The sequence below is a fragment of the Plectropomus leopardus genome, chromosome 5 (genome assembly GCF_026936395.1).
Source record: "Plectropomus leopardus strain MGB_pleo_1.0 chromosome 5, ASM2693639v1, whole genome shotgun sequence".
Lineage (NCBI taxonomy): Eukaryota > Metazoa > Chordata > Actinopteri > Perciformes > Serranidae > Plectropomus > Plectropomus leopardus.
In genome coordinates, this window is record NC_142180.1 from 6538754 (window position 1) to 6555428 (window position 16675).

Below are 16675 nucleotides of genomic sequence, written 5' to 3' on the forward strand. Positions count from 1 at the left end.
CTGTTATATAAAATCAAATGCCAAAGCAAGATCCACTGTAAGCAAACCATAGACCAACTGTAACACATTGCAGTAAACTTGAAAGTCGTCCAACTGTCTAAACACTAAATAACAGTGCTGTCAACATGATGCATGATGTGTAGCATGTAAAGTGGCTGTTTTTTGTATGAAGGGATACGCAGTTCATAACGTGGTCAGCGAGCGCGGCGCGTGTCGACGGTATAGCTCACATATGAATACAGCATATGTTGACAGCAAGAAAATTTGCTGCTCGAATCACTCGTGGAGGAAGGAAACAAATAAATCTGTCCAGATCCTTTCGTTCCCACAAAACCTCAAATTATAAAGTGCATTGTGCCAGTGTTACTGAGGACCGTCATCGACTTTGGGTTTCCAATTAATGATTTATGGCCTGAAATGTGCTGCATTGTGGGAATGTAATGCAAAGGAATGTTGACGGAGAAAGAGACGCTGTAACGAAGGAGAGATTAATAACTAGACAATATCAGTTTCCTTGAGGGGGAGAAGACAGACGGGGTGAGAGACAAAGGTGCACATGCATGATGAAGACAAGATCGTTGAGTAAGACAAATAGTATCTCTTATTGCACTTCGCTGAGACGATGCGATGCAGCTGGGTTAAACATGTGGTTTGGGAAATGAGACGTGTGGGTTTGTGCCAGCAGTTGTCTGATTTCATTTTGTCTTTGCATTATACCCAAACTGTCCTGAGGCAAATGTCAACACATGCCATTCTGACCCTAAAATCTGAAGGAGGCCAATAGATGTGCAGGACAAGATAAATGTTATGTTATGTCCCCATTGTTTGATTTTTACCACATGCTATCTCTTCTGCGTTGCATGAAATTTGATCAAGCGAAATTGTCATAAATCTTGAAAATGTCATGCATTGAGGCTGTTTATATATTGTCTGCAGACTGGTTTAGCAGCTATCTTCAATGAGGGAAACAAGAACAGCACATCAGGATGAACCCTGTCACCTTTATGGTGTGACAAAATAAACTTTGATAGCCCTGTATTCACACAAAGGAAGCACAGTCTCTCAAATGTGCCTTTTTGCTGAATTCGTTTAAATAGTAAGGTCGCTTTAGGTAAATCATACCCTGGACGGACGGGCAGACAATAAACAAGCCAAAGGTCAGAAGCTGAATATTTCAGACATGAAAAAATGCAGAAAGAGAAAAAAAATGTCAAGTAATAAGAAAACTAATCTTAGCCGGAGACGTTTTCTTGCTATTCCGGGGGTGTTTCCTTACCCTCTGCTTGTTTTTCATAATGCAGTCTCAACACTTTTTCTGCTTCTGTGGTGGAAATCACACAATGGCCGATACTGATTGCTTTATTTTCTCAATGTGTACCCCCCTCTCGCGTTTGTTATTGTAGAACAGGAGGATATGCCGGACAGGGGGGCAATGCTGAGCCTGCAGAATCTGAACATTTTCTTTCTAATAATTTGAAATGCTGCAGGGTCGAGGGGGGCCATACAGGAGGGAAGGTGCAGGGGGTCTGGATGCTTGCCGGTGGGACTCATAGGAGGGGAGGGAGGGGGCAGGGGGAGCTGGCGCAAAGTGCCAGATCACCAGGTCTGCTTGGGGTATGTGAAAGGTGAGCAGGCTTCTGAAACTACTTGGGCGAAAGGGTCAGGTATGCAGTCTGGCCTGCACGTGCGCGGGAGCCGTGGCTGGTGTTCTGACTGACATGTGCATCCGAAACACTGCAGCTTCCACAACCCAGAACAGTAAAGCAATACCTTGCTGGCTGCACCCACCACTAAGCATGTGGTCTCACATACACACAAAAACACACAAGTTATATGCAAAGAAATTATTGTTTTAGTGGGTTAACATGGAGGCCACCTACACACCTGCCCAGAGGAATGTTTTATCAGTATTGCATGTGGGGGGTAATGCCAATGGCATTCACTCACATACCTTTGATGCCTGCAGGGGATGTGGCCAGTGGTGTGGAAACCTCTGCAGGGTTGAAAACAGTCAACTGAGAAAAAATCTCTCCTGGTGCAGCACATTTCTCTTCTGGTGGAAATCTGCATGCATGCGTCTTATCTGTAACATAAAATATATTAATATTACTCTGAGGAGAAATATAACCAACACATTCATGCTAAATGCCATCTGCAGCTCACTTTACTTGCCTTTATTTTGACAAGAGGCCACATTTCCAGACATACACATTTGCATTGTTATCAGAACAGGGTAAGGATGAAAGATTAACAGTCCTCAGTAATTTGTTATAAGGGATTGAACGAGTTGAGCGTTTGAGCGGCTCTCTCTTCAGACTGGATGTAGCGGTCCCTCATATCGGGGCTCTCCGTTTACATTATTCATACGGAGGAGGGTGTGACTTGTTGGCTCTTTTTTCCGCCTGTATAAAACGAGAAGTTCGCGTAAAAGAAAATACAGATGGAGAAGGCTAGCCGGCTCGCTGTGTCACAGAGAGTCCCCTTAAGCCTACGTGACAACTCACATACTGTCCCTTTGTGACCAGCTTAATCGGCAGAATGCCCGCTCTCTGCGTGCTTTGTCTCGCCGCCGCGCTGGCTGCGTTCACCCGGCTCGCCGGCACCGTGGGGCCGGTGGTCCGATGCGAGCCGTGCGACGCCGGGGCGCTCCTGCAGTGCAAGCCCTTGCCGAAGGACTGCGCGGAGCGTGTGAGGGAGCCCGGCTGCGGCTGCTGCATGACGTGCGCCCTGGCCGAGGGACTGGCTTGTGGAGTGTACACGGCGCGCTGTGGCTCCGGCTTAGCCTGCCAGCACCAGCCGAGGGAGATCCGACCCCTGCAAGCTCTGCTGGAGGGACGGGGAGTGTGCTCCAGGGCCGCGTCCAAAAAGCTCAACAGCATTCTTATACCGCCGCAAAAACCAGGTGAGAAGCGGTGTTTTGGTTTGCGCTTATCATGATTCATAATGTTGTTGCTGTTTTTAGTGCGTGTGTTATTTAGTGGCTCTGACAGGAGCCCTCCAATGAGATGTTGCTGTGAGCTGCCCGGGGAGTTCCCTGCTTATGGACAAAAAAAAAACAACGATGAAGTGCATTATAATGATAGTGGATGAGATGCTTAAACGGATTTACCAGAGATATAAGGCAAAAATAAACATGCACAAAATGTATTGTGTGGGTTGTTCAGCAGCCTGCCACAATGTAAAACATAATACCTAGCCGTGGGGTTTTAGAGGGGAGGCTTGACATTGCACAGTGATGTGCTCGCCTGGGTTAAACAAATCCCATAGGCTCCTGAAAGTTTGAGTGGATAACACCGGCAATGGCTTGGAGGTTTACGCAGCAATTAATCGCTGCTTTCCCACCAGGCGGCCACTTCTTTTTCCATGTGCGCACAGCTCTGGACCATCGTGCGTAAAATGTAAAATGAAATTTAAGGAATTAAAAGATTGTCGTTTTGGGCTTTACAAATTGTTTGTTTTAAGAGAAGCACAACACTGCTCCTTCTCTTTCTCCCTAACACACACTCCTCCAAGCACACATACACACACAGCCTGGCTCCTTCAAACCAATAGTTAAGGAATGCCACATACATACTGTAAGTATACAGTATTTAACTGAGGCTGAGCGCAGACCATGTCCTTGTCTTCTGTAATGTCCTTATTTTTCTTCAAGTAAAGCTCGTGGATTTTTGTACACAGCATGAAAATATGTGCTGCTGCTTTCCTGGTCTAGGATGTGGGCCAAAACATCTTGGGTGTGTGGCAAAGGGGGGGATCATTTCCCTACAAACAATCAACATTCAAAATCATCAGTAGCAATGAGCCCAAACTGCATATGTCCTCCATGAGTGTCTATGCTTATAATAAGAGACCTCATAATATCTGCATGGTGTTTTGTGTGAATGGATGCACACTGCTCACACTGGTGAAACGGCACACATGCCACTTACATGTGAATACACACTGTTGTGTGTTTAGGCACTGCTGACGTCAGGCCTCCAGGAGCCTCTGTGTGTGTTTTCTTCTTCCTGGTTATTTGGTTTGGCCACAGTAATGTGTGGTGTGCAAGCACTCAGCAGTCACATTGTCACACACACACACACACACACACACACACACACACACTCACACACTCACACACACACACACACACACACACACACACACACTTATGCATCCAACAGCATGTGCATGCACATACACACTCGCAGTCTTACTTTTTCTATTCCTGTCACATAGTCTGTATGTTTCTCTTTTTATTTCCTCTCATCCTCTCTGTGTCATTTGTGTTTATCTCTGTTTAAAAAAAAATCCAATGTGGGAGCAAAGAGATCAGTCTGACATCACCTCTCACCTGTTAAGCAGAACACAATAGATAACAACAGTGAGGCAGGTATCAATGCATGCCTAATTCCAGTATCTCCACTACTGCAGATCTGAAAAATTGTGGGAAATGATCCAGAGCGCCCCTGTTGGACAGAGTACGTAAATGCAGCCTAGTGGTTTCCACCACCATCAGTCCCCAGCTCCAGAGCAGCCTCTCCTCCCAGACATTAACAAGCTCTCCTCACCGCAGTTTGTGCTGTTTACCCCTGTGCCATTATACAAACAAATTGCGTAATGTGTTTATCTAAAACGCCCCACACTTCCTAGAAAGGTTATATAAAAGTTTATATTGACAATAAAAATTAATGCTTTCAGGAATCTTAAAAAGGGCTCAATATTTTTGTCCTCGGTTATAGACATTTACGGACAGTCATGGACATTTTTTCAGTGATCAGGAAAAAAAAAGTGTGGAGGTTGTATCAGGTTAAAGAGCATCTGCTGGTTTTTGACGTTGTTGCTGACATCCATGTTGTTATTCTAAGTTCTGGAGGGCCTGGGAGACTGTGGAGCCCCACCACGTCACTAATTGATCAGGTGGTCACGGAGAAAGGGTGGGCTGCCAGCCTGCCTGCCCGCACGAGCTACACCCCTACATGCCCGTCCGCAGCCCTCACCGCAGCTCTCAAACACAAAATCTGCTTTGAGTTAACGGTTTAAAACTGTGTTTGGGTGTGTGTAAGCCGCTGCATGTGTGTTCCCATCGTCCCTCTGCCTCTTCGGGATATCTCTAAGATCAGTTAGCTCCCGCAACTGTGGCCTTGTGGTGGTGTGGCCAACCGGGTGGCACATGATGGGTAGTTTGGTCCTTTCCTATATTAGGGAGTGTTTGGAGCCCCCTCCTCTTTTCCTCTCGGTCAGAGGGTCCCCACTCTGTCTTTAACGATTTGACAGGAATCTTTGCCAGCACCACAGGCTATTAATATATCTGCTCCCTCATCTCCCACTTTACCTCTTAGTGCCCTAACCTCCTCCTCTTTTAGCCCCAATCCCCTATTCCCCCACCCAACATATATACACACATACACAACATTTTCTCCTTCACAGCATCCTTAAAAAGTCTTGTTTACACTCAGTTCCTCTCTGTGACTATCGCTTGGTCTGCATGCTGTGGAAATTTGTGGATATGAAATCGTCATGTTTCTGTTTATTACTTGGCTTCAGCTCTGTCTCCAAACAGCCCACAAGGCAATGAGCTAACTTTATTTTGTCTCTTTCAAACAGGCCTTACTTAGACAGTCAAGAATTCTCTGTTGGATTAAGAGAAGCAGGCACTACTGGCATTGCAGTGTCTTATCGGAGTAGTAAACTAAACTACACTCAACAAAAAAAAGGAAACAGCAAAATAAGACAATACAAGCAGAGGGCAGACTCTCTGCAGATAAATACACTGCCACACACTTCCAGTGGGTCATCAGTGATTATTGAGAAGGATAAGTCAATACTTTTTTGGCATAACCAACCCCCCCCCCCCTCGAAAAAAACACTGAAAACTGATGACTTACGTTTACCTCTTCAGAGAATGCTGGAAATCAGGTAGAAGAAGGCTATGCCAACGTGACCGCAGCGATGACAGTGTTGCCTGGCATGGCGACCGTGAGGGGTGGGCACAGCCGGGGCTCGATGGACACTAGGCCTCCTCTGCACAACAAGCTGATCCAGAAAGAACAGAACAGGAAGACTCAGAGCTACAAGGTGGAATCGGTGTCCGGAGGAGCCAACATGGACATGCACAACTTCTCCCTGGAAAACAAGAGGGAGACCGAGTATGTAAGTTACACACAGAAGCAATGATATTTCTGTTAAAAATGGCATTAGGCAAAAACAGTGAGTCAGCAGAGGTTCATAAAGACATTGACCCGAGCCCCTCTTCCCCACAACCAATAAATTAAAAAGAAAAAGCTTTAAGCTAACATTTATGTTACCTCTGGTGCAACAACATTACCTCAAATAGCAACATTTATGTTAATGTCAATATCTTCCATGGTCCTTTACAAGTAATAGGCGTCCTGATTTCTATTAAAACAAAATTATGTTATGTAGGCTGCCAATCACACTTTTTTGAAAATCGTGAACCAAACAAACAGAAGAGAAGAGAAGAGATTGTCTGGGCTGAAAACAGTTAACGTTAGATTGCTTGTTATTTTGCTTGCTAACGTTGGCTGAGCTAACTAAGTAGCCTAACTAACTTACCTTACAGTTATTCCTCAAGCTTCTTTGCATTTTTGTAATACTATTTATAAGTGATGACAATAAATACTACAGCACATTTCAGCTTGATATTTTTACCCTTTTGAAAACAGAAATTATGAACGTTATTACCCTAGAATAAGAAAAGCACTAAACAGCTAAAGCCGTTAGCATAGGGTAATGTCAGTTTTTCTGTTAGCTAGTTATCTCTCTTTCTTTACCTGCATTGTATTTTCTACATTTAACTTTAGAGAACGTACATTGTAAGTTAATAAAATTGGCCAAATGAAAACTAAAATGATAAAAATAACATACCCGGGGAGAAGAAGAGAGCCATGGAGAGGCTTAACATAGACAGGTTTTTAGCTAGCTTGTAAACACTAGCTCTCTAGCTCAGTCACCTTGTATTTTGTACGCCGTACCTATTTCAAATTCAAATTTGAAACTATTCAGGTTGGCCTTTTGATAAAAATATTGTATCACATGCTCAGTGGGAAAAGAAAAGAGCCTGTGTCTGTCTAGTTAGTTAGCTCACTAATGTTAGCTATCAGTAGGCTAATTACTAAATTTGGACAAAGCCAGCAAACCCGCTGACTAGTTAGCTTTCTAGTTTCAATTGCTAGCTAGTTTGCTCGTCGGCTAACTTGTAGAGTTTTCATCTTTGGACAAGTTCCTGTTTGTTACCTTAAGTTTTAGCAGCCAATTTCAGCTCTTCAGTGCAGTCTGTGTCTTTGCATTTGTGAGACTGTTGTTTGGATTCTAATGGACAGCAGACAGGACAGGTCATAGTAGGAAACGCACAGGTGTAATTAATTTCATTAAAGATGACTGGGTTCCATTAAGTGTCCCAGTAAACTTTTCCACTGAGCCAAAATGCACAAGACCAGGACCTCACTTAAATGGAATGCAGCCATAATTAATGTTGATAAATACGCCTGTGCTTTTCCTACTCTGACAAGTCAAAATGTCTGCTGTGAAAAGGCTCTTTTAACCAGTTTAAACTGCCTTTATGAACCTTTGCTACTGAAGCTGAACATGCTGCTAGTGTTATAATATTTCAAAAAACGATTTAAAGGTACCCATGGTGTTTTAGTTGAGGAGGCACCAGAGCAGTTGTCAGGCACCCAGTATAAACTATTGAAAGAAGCATATTTGGTACATTTTCTGTCTCTTAAAACATTTTCAAAGCTTTGTTAATGTCAGTTTGGCCGATATTTTTATTACTGCCTACTTTATGATCTCTTTTTTCTCTAATTACCACCAACCTCTGTTGATAGGCATCACCACCATATGCTTAAGAGAGACAGCAGTCTGCAACCTTTTCATTTGATGCCTGTGATAAATAGCTGTTAGAAAAGAAATTTCACTAAACAGGAGAGAGAGAGATGGACATGCAATAAAGGTCCATGGCTGGTGTTGCATTTTATGGTCAGCGCTAGGGATTTTAGTTTCGGTTTATTTTGCTTTCAATAGGCCGACGTGCATAAACCGTTAACTAACCCGTTAATTCTTAAGAAAAAAGAAAGAAAAAAGACATGGATTACAACACAGCCTTTGCTTTTAGTCTGTAGTTCCCTTTACCCAGTGATCTTAAATGCTGCATTTCCAAGCACTATCTGTTTTGAGGTGCTTAGATTTTAGTATTTTGTGATGATGATGTCTTGAATTAATTTTCATTTGGCTTTGCTGAAAGAAACATGTCTAATGCAGAAACATGTCTACTTCCCTCCACTGGTTCCTTGGCTGCTCTGCACTGCACACCACCCATGTTGGGTGGGAGCTACCATTGGCTAGCTAGCTGTGTATTCAGTGATTAGCAGGTAACGCTGTACCGATTGCTGAGGGAACATCATCCCCACCCTCTGGTCCACTTTCAGTGAACTGGGGGGATAAGAGGATGAGCACAATGTTTCCACAGCAACGCTTTTGGGTCGGGACGGTGCTATCAGTGGTAACCACCAAATCAGCTGTGCTAGCTAATATTAGCTCCCACGAGACCCGGATGGGGTGCAGTGCAGTACACTGAGAAGATGCAAAATTAAGATATGTGTAACTGGTCAAAAATATTCTCAGCAGTTAATGGTTAACCGTTGACACAGTCAGCGCCTTCATTATAAAGCCATCAGGACGAATCAGTCCGCACGTTTGTTTTTATTTCAATCCAGCACTCCACCCACTGACTAACACTTCTAGGAGAGGGGGAGAGCTCGTAAGGGAAATCACCTGCTGAGGCAATTTGCTGGAATTAAGCCCTACAGACTGCTGACTCTCTGTGGCACATGGATGCAGTTGGCAAGAATGCATATTGCTGTCAACCTGTGGTATGAGGTAGGCATGTGCAGACTCATGCACGTGCAGGAAAAAGGCAAGATACAAACAGTCGGTGGAATCTCTCAACAAAACATTGCTCTCCACACCACTTTGTGGTCAAAAACTACACAGGGTACCTTCAAGTTATCTTCTGTTATTTCAACATAATTTTGGTTGTGTACAACTTTTTCAAGAAAGGTGGTGTCTCAGTTTGGGACTTAATTTTTCTGATGTTCACCATGAACTCCTGTAACTGCATGAACACTCCTCATGTTCTTCATGTTTGTGATTGTGGAAGGATGCGTGTGTAATACTGGCGTCGCCGGGGTGTGTTTGCCGTGTTGCTAGGGGCCGTGTCGGAGGGAGATGGAGAGCATCCTGAGCAGTCTTAAAATCAGCAACGTGCTCAACCCAAGAGGCTTCCGCATACCCAACTGTGACAGAAAGGGCTTCTACAAGAAAAAACAGGTGAATGGCTCTCCCTGCTGTTTCATTTCTCTTTTTTCTCTCACACACTTAAACACCCACACACCTGTGGACATGCAGATAGCCCCACCGCATGCCTGAACACTTCCAAAGAATCCTCACCGACTCATCCCACCCACCCACACATGCACAATCCCCTTTTTTGCAGCTTGGGTTGCCTTGACAGCCACATCAACACTATATTATCAGAATGGCTAATAACTATGTATTACTCCGGTAAATGCACTGCAGCCGTCTGACTCATGCCTCACAGGAAATGAAGTCGGTCAGGTGTGTTTGTGGGTGTGTGGTGTGGGAGAGTGTGGGGGGTAGGGATGTAAGAATGTGGTCTGGGAGTGTGTGTGGCACGGTAGATGTGGCGGCAAGGGAGTATATGTATGGCGCTTGTTTGATGGCGGTAGTTTTGGTGAGGGTGTGTAGGTGTGGGGTGCTGTTGGTGAGGTAAAAAAAACAAACAGGCTGTCACTGGTTTAGTTTTTCTTGTCCGTGGTACAGCAGACTCGGGCCACCCATGGCCTGCTCATTTGTAAGACGGGGAAAACACGAGGAAGCTAAAATTCATTTGGAGTGGTTTGGTGGGTGATGTGCTGACCTTAGGAGAGGACGGGTGAGGCAGGGAATGGGGCAGATGGATGGGAGGGGTGATGGGGCATTGCTGAGACACACGACGTATCAAATAAATACCACCATCCCATTTCCTAAAGGTTGTGAGCCTTATCGGAGGGATTCCACGAAGCTAGAGCCCGTTCTGAGAAACGCATGAGTCACCAAACCCCCCCCCCCCCCAATGAGCACCATGAGTCAGAGACCAGCTCGAGCCATAACACACACACACACGCGCACACACACACACACACACACACACACACACACACACACAGACAAATCATCCTCTCAGATTCTTACCTCAGTCTTTCCCCACAAAGTGCGATTTCATTGCTTCTTTTATTAAAATCAGACCATTACTTGTTCTTTTCCTGGATTTCATCAAAAAATATCATCTAGAAAACTGTCAGTTCTGGTCTAAGTGTGTGTGTGTGTGTGTGTGTGTGTGTGTGTGTGTGTGTGTGTGTGTGTGTAGCAGTGTGCCAGCCCTTGTTGCCCTTTTCTCAGCGAGCTGGTGGGGTGCAGGGTGTTGTGTTAAATCCATCCGAAGGGATGTGCCTTCACGGTGTGTTGCAGAGATTTATGACCGGAAACACAGCGAAGAGGAGACCGTGTGAACCGTCTAGGGTGACAATACTGTGAAAAGAAGGGAGCAAGGGAGGGGGGGGGGGTGAATGGGTGAAGAACTGAGCAGGGGAAAAGGGGGCATAACTATACACATGATGCACAAGCTGACATAGTATCTTGAAGTGATACCCCAAAAATCTTTATGTGCCAAATACTCACAAACTGTTGAAAGGTTTCTAAAGGTGTTAGTTTCATCTTTCAGATGGATCTTTTCCCAGAAATAATACTAAGAATTAGACTGAGAACTAACCTGGCTTTTCAGCCAAGTGCTTCTAGGATCAAAGGATCAATAGTAAGTAAAATTAGACCTATACAAAAATCCCTTTTGTTCATTTTTGATAACTGATTAGATTTGATCTATTTATTAATTTATGGTTTATTTAATAGGGACAGATACAGCATACATAGACAAACTGAAAAGCCTATCCAATGTAAGTTAACCCTTTGAACCCAAGCAAATTGGCTTGATTTTTTTCAAAAACATGGAAAGATGCCAATAAGCAACTTAACAAGAAATGATACCAAAATAAGCAAGAAATTAGGAAAAAGTTGCAAGGAAATAACTTTGAATTTATTTTTTCAAGTGAAAAAGAAAAGACAAAACACAGGAAATTATCTGGATTAAAAATATAATAATTCTGTTTAAAAATCTGGAATTCTAATAATTATACATGAAGTCTTTCCCCAGCTTTTGTCCCTAGACATTTTTCCCTAGCTTTTTAAAAATAATCTTCTAAATTTACTATTTACTTGCAATCTGTGGAACATTTCTTAACAAGAAGCTAATTGTCTTTTTCACCATGTTTTTAAAAGAATATGCACCAATTTTCTCAGGTTTAAAAGATTGAAATACTTGTGAAAGGCATCTGAAAGCAGCACAAGAAAAGTGGTGTCGCTCCGTGTTTCAAAGGCTTAAGTATCATAGTGTTTATAGCAGATACCTAGTTTGCAACATCTGTCCCAAGAAGGGATATTTAGGCCCTGACACACCAGGCCAATAGTCAGTTGACGGTGCTAATCCTCTGTTTTTCTGCAGATTCAGCATGTTGAATCAGCGTGGAGTTAAGTGGGTGGGTGAATTAAGTCACTGACTGGCAGTTCGGCAAAGCGCACAAGAAGAAAAACGGAAGTGAGAAAAGTAAACAAATGGCTAAAGTCAAGAGGGAGTGAGGTCAAAACAAACTTATCACAATATCATGAAAGATTATTATTCTTTAGCCATTGAGCTCTTCAGAAGAAAGACTTCCTGGTGACTTGCGCTTCGACAGTCTTCTGGTTTCCCCTTTTTGAAAGAAGATCATAGACTGCCACTGTCTACTGGTATAGAGGGGTATTTCCTCTCACACAGAAGCAGAACGTATGTGTCGGTTTAGTGTGTTCACGTGGAACCCTCTAGGCAAGAAACAGGCAACATGAGTCCATGCCACAGGCGGTTTTCATTGCCGCTAGTTTTTCTAATGTTGGTTGTCTGTGTGTTGTATGTGTCTGGGTTCCTTTTTTACAGTTCGGTAAAAAAGGTGAATTGAATACACTAAGATATTATAATGCACACATTTAATCAGTAAATTTAAAAATAAGACCAAAATTTGGTAGCTCTCTTAAAAGTGGTGTTGTTTGCATCAGATTTCAAGTAAACAAGTAGTGAGTTCCAGGACTATTTTCCTTTCCCAGATAAAGCTGTGTAATCGAAAGATGTTTTGCTGAGTGGAGACCTACAACTGCTACTTGAAGTTGCTCAATAATAATATAATAGTAGATAACAGGGAACTGTTTTCACACACAAAGAAACAATGTCATAAAGTCAATGTGTGAGACGTGCCGGAGTGGAAAATCTTTTGCTCGATTTTTAGGCTAGAATCAGGAATTCAGCCACTATTGTTTTAATCACATCCATATTCCACATGGTGGTATTAGCAACAGCCACTTCTTGCTTTTACTTCAAACGAATACAGTGCAGATGTTGAAGCAGTTTAGAGGCTTGTGTTTGATTAATGAGACCAGTGCAGATACGTTCTGCAGACTCTGCACTGATAGTTGCAGGGCCACCAGAACAAAGACTGGAAAAAAGACTGTAAACAGGTTTGTCTGGTAAAAAACAGAAAATGTCCTAGAAAAGGTATTCTATTTCTTAGAAAGCTTCCTGGGTTCCTGGAAAAGTCTGTCACTGAAAAGGGAAACCGTGGTCAGGTAGCTATAGAACAGAAACTATGGTCAGGTTAGATTCATGTCATTCACAATGGAGTCCCTTGATGATAGGTTTTCACAGCCGAAGAAAGGGATCTTTATTACCATAGGAACTTCCGAAACCACTTAAGCAGCACTGTCCCCTCCACATACTATGTTCAATATGTTGCAAACATATTGTGATCCACCAAAGTATGGCTGTACACACTGCTGTTATTTGAAGATCAAAAACATTTGCACTTGTGTACGGGCTGTAACCGTCTCAGAATTACGTCTGTCGAATCAGATTTGTTAGTTTTAAAACAAATATTAATGATTAGCTTTTTTATTCCATACAAATTTTAAAGTTTTGTATGGGCCTAGCAGGATGTGCAGTGTGACAGCAGCATTCACTTAATAGAGTAAACAAGCCAACTACACTAAAGACAGGTCAGAAATATGCAACAACTGCTTGCGCTCACTCCGCAGCAAAATCTGGGGACCAAAGCATCACCAAAGGTAAACTTGGGGCAATCTCAGTTAAATGAGTTTCCAACCAATGATTAGAATCTCCGACTTTCAAGGCGCAGCCTTACACCTGTGACTATGATGGCTGAATGGGTCATCAAGCCGCTAACTTTGCATGCTTTTATTCAGTCATGTTTTGGGAAAAAGATGACTATTTGAACATACTGAGCAAACATGGATTTTGGAGAAGTGGATGAAGGCTGGGTTAATATAATCTTTTGTTTGACAGTCTGAAGTGATAAGGGTTTTGTTGCTATTCAGAGTGCCCACACTCAAAGACTGCCTCATCTCTGCAAACCTCATCAATTGCTTTGTGAAATGGATTTGATTTGGAAAGTTATAGGAATTGTCAGCTGCTTTTTTACCCAGAACCATAGACTGTAGAAAAAGAGTAGAGTTAGCCACTGTGACGTCACCCATTGGTTTGTGGACTACAGTTTTGAAGCCTCGAGTTTGGCATTTTGGCTGTTGTCATCTTGGTTATTCTGGAGCCAGACCTGACCATAATTGGATAAGAGGGTGGAGCTGTGGAGGAGTGAGGGGAGCCAGAGGACACCGCCATGGTATCAACTTGTCAATCACAAGGTAGCCATGCCCAGACATACCCTGCTTTATCATCTATTTTACTCTAAATGGGACCATAATTTACAAAATGAGCATCCTGCTTTATTGAAGAAGACTTGAAATTAGTGACTGAGACCAAAAACTCATCAGGAAAATGTCTACTGAAGTAAAAAAAAATATCGAGTAAGAGGTTGGGTCATTTTCTCTTTGACTTGCACAATGCGACTTCTTTTGCAACCAGTGGAGTTGCCCCATGTTGGCCATTAAGAAAGAATTCACGTGTTAGGCATTTCTGCATTGGAAAGGGCTAAAATCAAGAAGGCATGAAATAGCAAAAAATTATATATAAGGTAAGATTGTTTTGCTTTAGCTATTAAACTCTTCAGCAGAAATGTTTTGTGAAGGTTTGTGTTATTGTTTACTGGTGCATGGTAAATGTGCTTTGTTCTTTCAACTTTGGAAGGTGTTGATCATGTGCTAACTAGCAAACTAGCGTCAAGACGGTCCTCAGGTTTCCGTCTTTGAATGATGATTACAGATGGCTGCCGTATGTGGCATGGAGGGGTACTTCCTCTCACACAGAAGCAGAACATACATGCCGGTTGGCCATTGGTTTGGTGTGTTCATGTGTAAATTTTTGAGTGAGACATAGGCGACATGAGGCCATGCCACAGGCGGCTTTCATTGCCACTAGTTCTCTGATGTCAGTTTGGTGTGTCTGGGCCTTTAGTGACTCGAGATTACAACAGTTAAGTAAAAAAAGTTTTTTGCTGAATTCACTAGGATTTAGTAGCTGTCTTAGAATTGGTGACAATTGCATCAAATTTCAAGTGAACAAGTAGTTCCAGGACTTTCTGATGAAAAAATGTTTTGCAGAAGTAGAGAATCTTTTGCTCATCAGAAATTCAGCTACTATTGTTTTAATCACATCTGTATTCCACATGTTGATATTAGCACCAGCCACTTCTTGCTTTTATACTTTGAATGAATACAGTATGGATATTTAGGCAGTTTCATGGCTCTTTTTTTAATTAAAGAGACCAGTATGTGATATTAAGTTCTGCAGAATCTGCACTGACAGTTGCAATGCCACCAGAGAGTACTAAGGATTGTGGAGGGGAAGGACAAAGACTGAAAAGACTGTCTGGTCAAAAAAGCAAAAACTTCCTTGAAAGGACATTCTAGTTCCTAAAAAGCTTTCTGGGTTCCTGGAAAAGTCTGTTATTGAACAGAGTTACTATAGAACAGAAACTGCGGTCAGGTTAGATTCATGTCATTTATGATGGATTCCAGGTTTTCACATCAGAAGAAAAGGATTATAATTACTATACGAACTTCCGAAACCACTTGTGCAGCACTGTCCTCTACACATACTATGTTCAGTATGACGTAAACATATTGTGTTTCGCCAAAGTATGGCTGTGCACACTGCTGTCATTTGAAGATCCAGAACATCTGGCACTTGTGTAGGCCTGTGGCCGATTGGAATTGTGTCAGCTGAATCAGATTCGGCTGTTTAATTAAAATATTTTATGACTCGCGTTTTAACAAGGCTCAGCAGGATGTTCAGTTTAACAGTGGCGACGGGTCAGAAATATGCAACATTTTTTGATGACACTCTATATCAAAAAAAAGCCAGAGACTGTGTTTTATTGCTGTGAGTTGTAAATTCACCATTTCTAAGAGGAGGGGAGAAAATAATGTTATCTCAGAGCGTTTCAGTGCTGTATCATGTCCGCAGCTGTCTGTACCAAAGACTAGTGAGAAAATCAGGAGTGCTTACTCCAAAGCAAAATCTGGGGACCAAGGACATCAGCAGGAGTACACTGAAGTACACAGAAAAAAAAATGACTGCTTGACTTCAAGCATTCTCAGTTGAGTAACGGGTACCCGACAGATGATTTTAATCTTGTAACTATGATAGCTAAATGGACTGTAAAGTCGCTAACTGTGCACACTTTTATTTGGCCATGTTTTGGGGAAAAGATGACTATTTGAACATACTGAGCAACAGATGGATTGTAGAGAAGTGAATGACAGCTCGGTTCATGTGATGTCTTGTCCGACCCATCGGAGGTGATAAGGGTTTTGTACCTGCACAGAACGGGCATACTCAAAGACTGCCTCATCTCCACAAATCTGATCAATTGCAATGTGAAGCGGATGTGATTTTCAGTTTTGGAAAGTTGTAGAAAATGTCAGACATCTGGCAGTAAATATGCTTTGTTTCTTTAACACTGGATGGTGTTGTTCATGTGCTAACTGGCTAACTAGGTTCATTGCAGTCTTCCAGTTTCCCTTCTTGAATGGCGATTACAGAGGACCTCTGTCTGCTGGCTGGGAGGGTTATTTCCTCTCACACAAAAGCAGAACACACTTGATTAGCCATCAGTTTAGTGTGTTCATATGAAACCTTTTGGGTGAGACACATTCGACATGAGGCCATGCCACAACGGTTGTTGCTGAATTAATGAGGATTTGGTAGCTGCCCTAAATGTGGTAACATTAGCATCAGATTTCAAGTGAACAAGTAGTTATGCAATAGTAAATAATAGTAGATAACAGGTAACAGCACTCGCACACAAAGAAACAATGACGTAGATTGTGGAGAATCTCTTGCTCATTTTTAGGCCACGGTCAGGGATTCAGGTTCTGTTGTTTTAATCACATTTATACTTCACATGGTGATATTAGTACCAGCCACTTCTTGCTTTTACTTTTAATGAAAACAGTACAGATGTTAAAGCAGTTTTGAGACTTGTGTTTGATCAGTGTAACCAGGATATTAAATTCTGCAGACTCTGCACCGATAGTTGCAAGGCCACCGGTAAGTACTATC

At 42.7% G+C, this 16675-nt stretch overlaps 1 protein-coding gene across 1 annotated transcript in view; it reads left to right on the forward strand.

The window, feature by feature from the left end:
* The first annotated feature begins 2242 nt into the window (after nucleotides 1-2242).
* Nucleotides 2243-16675, forward strand: part of LOC121941129 (insulin-like growth factor-binding protein 3) — a 30811-nt gene continuing 16378 nt past the window's right edge. Inside the window, exons 1-3 of the mRNA XM_042483852.2 lie at nucleotides 2243-2902; nucleotides 5882-6132; nucleotides 9211-9330. Of these exons, the coding sequence (XP_042339786.1) occupies nucleotides 2539-2902; nucleotides 5882-6132; nucleotides 9211-9330 (735 nt within the window). The 5' untranslated portion in view covers nucleotides 2243-2538. The remainder of the gene's footprint in view (nucleotides 2903-5881; nucleotides 6133-9210; nucleotides 9331-16675) is intronic.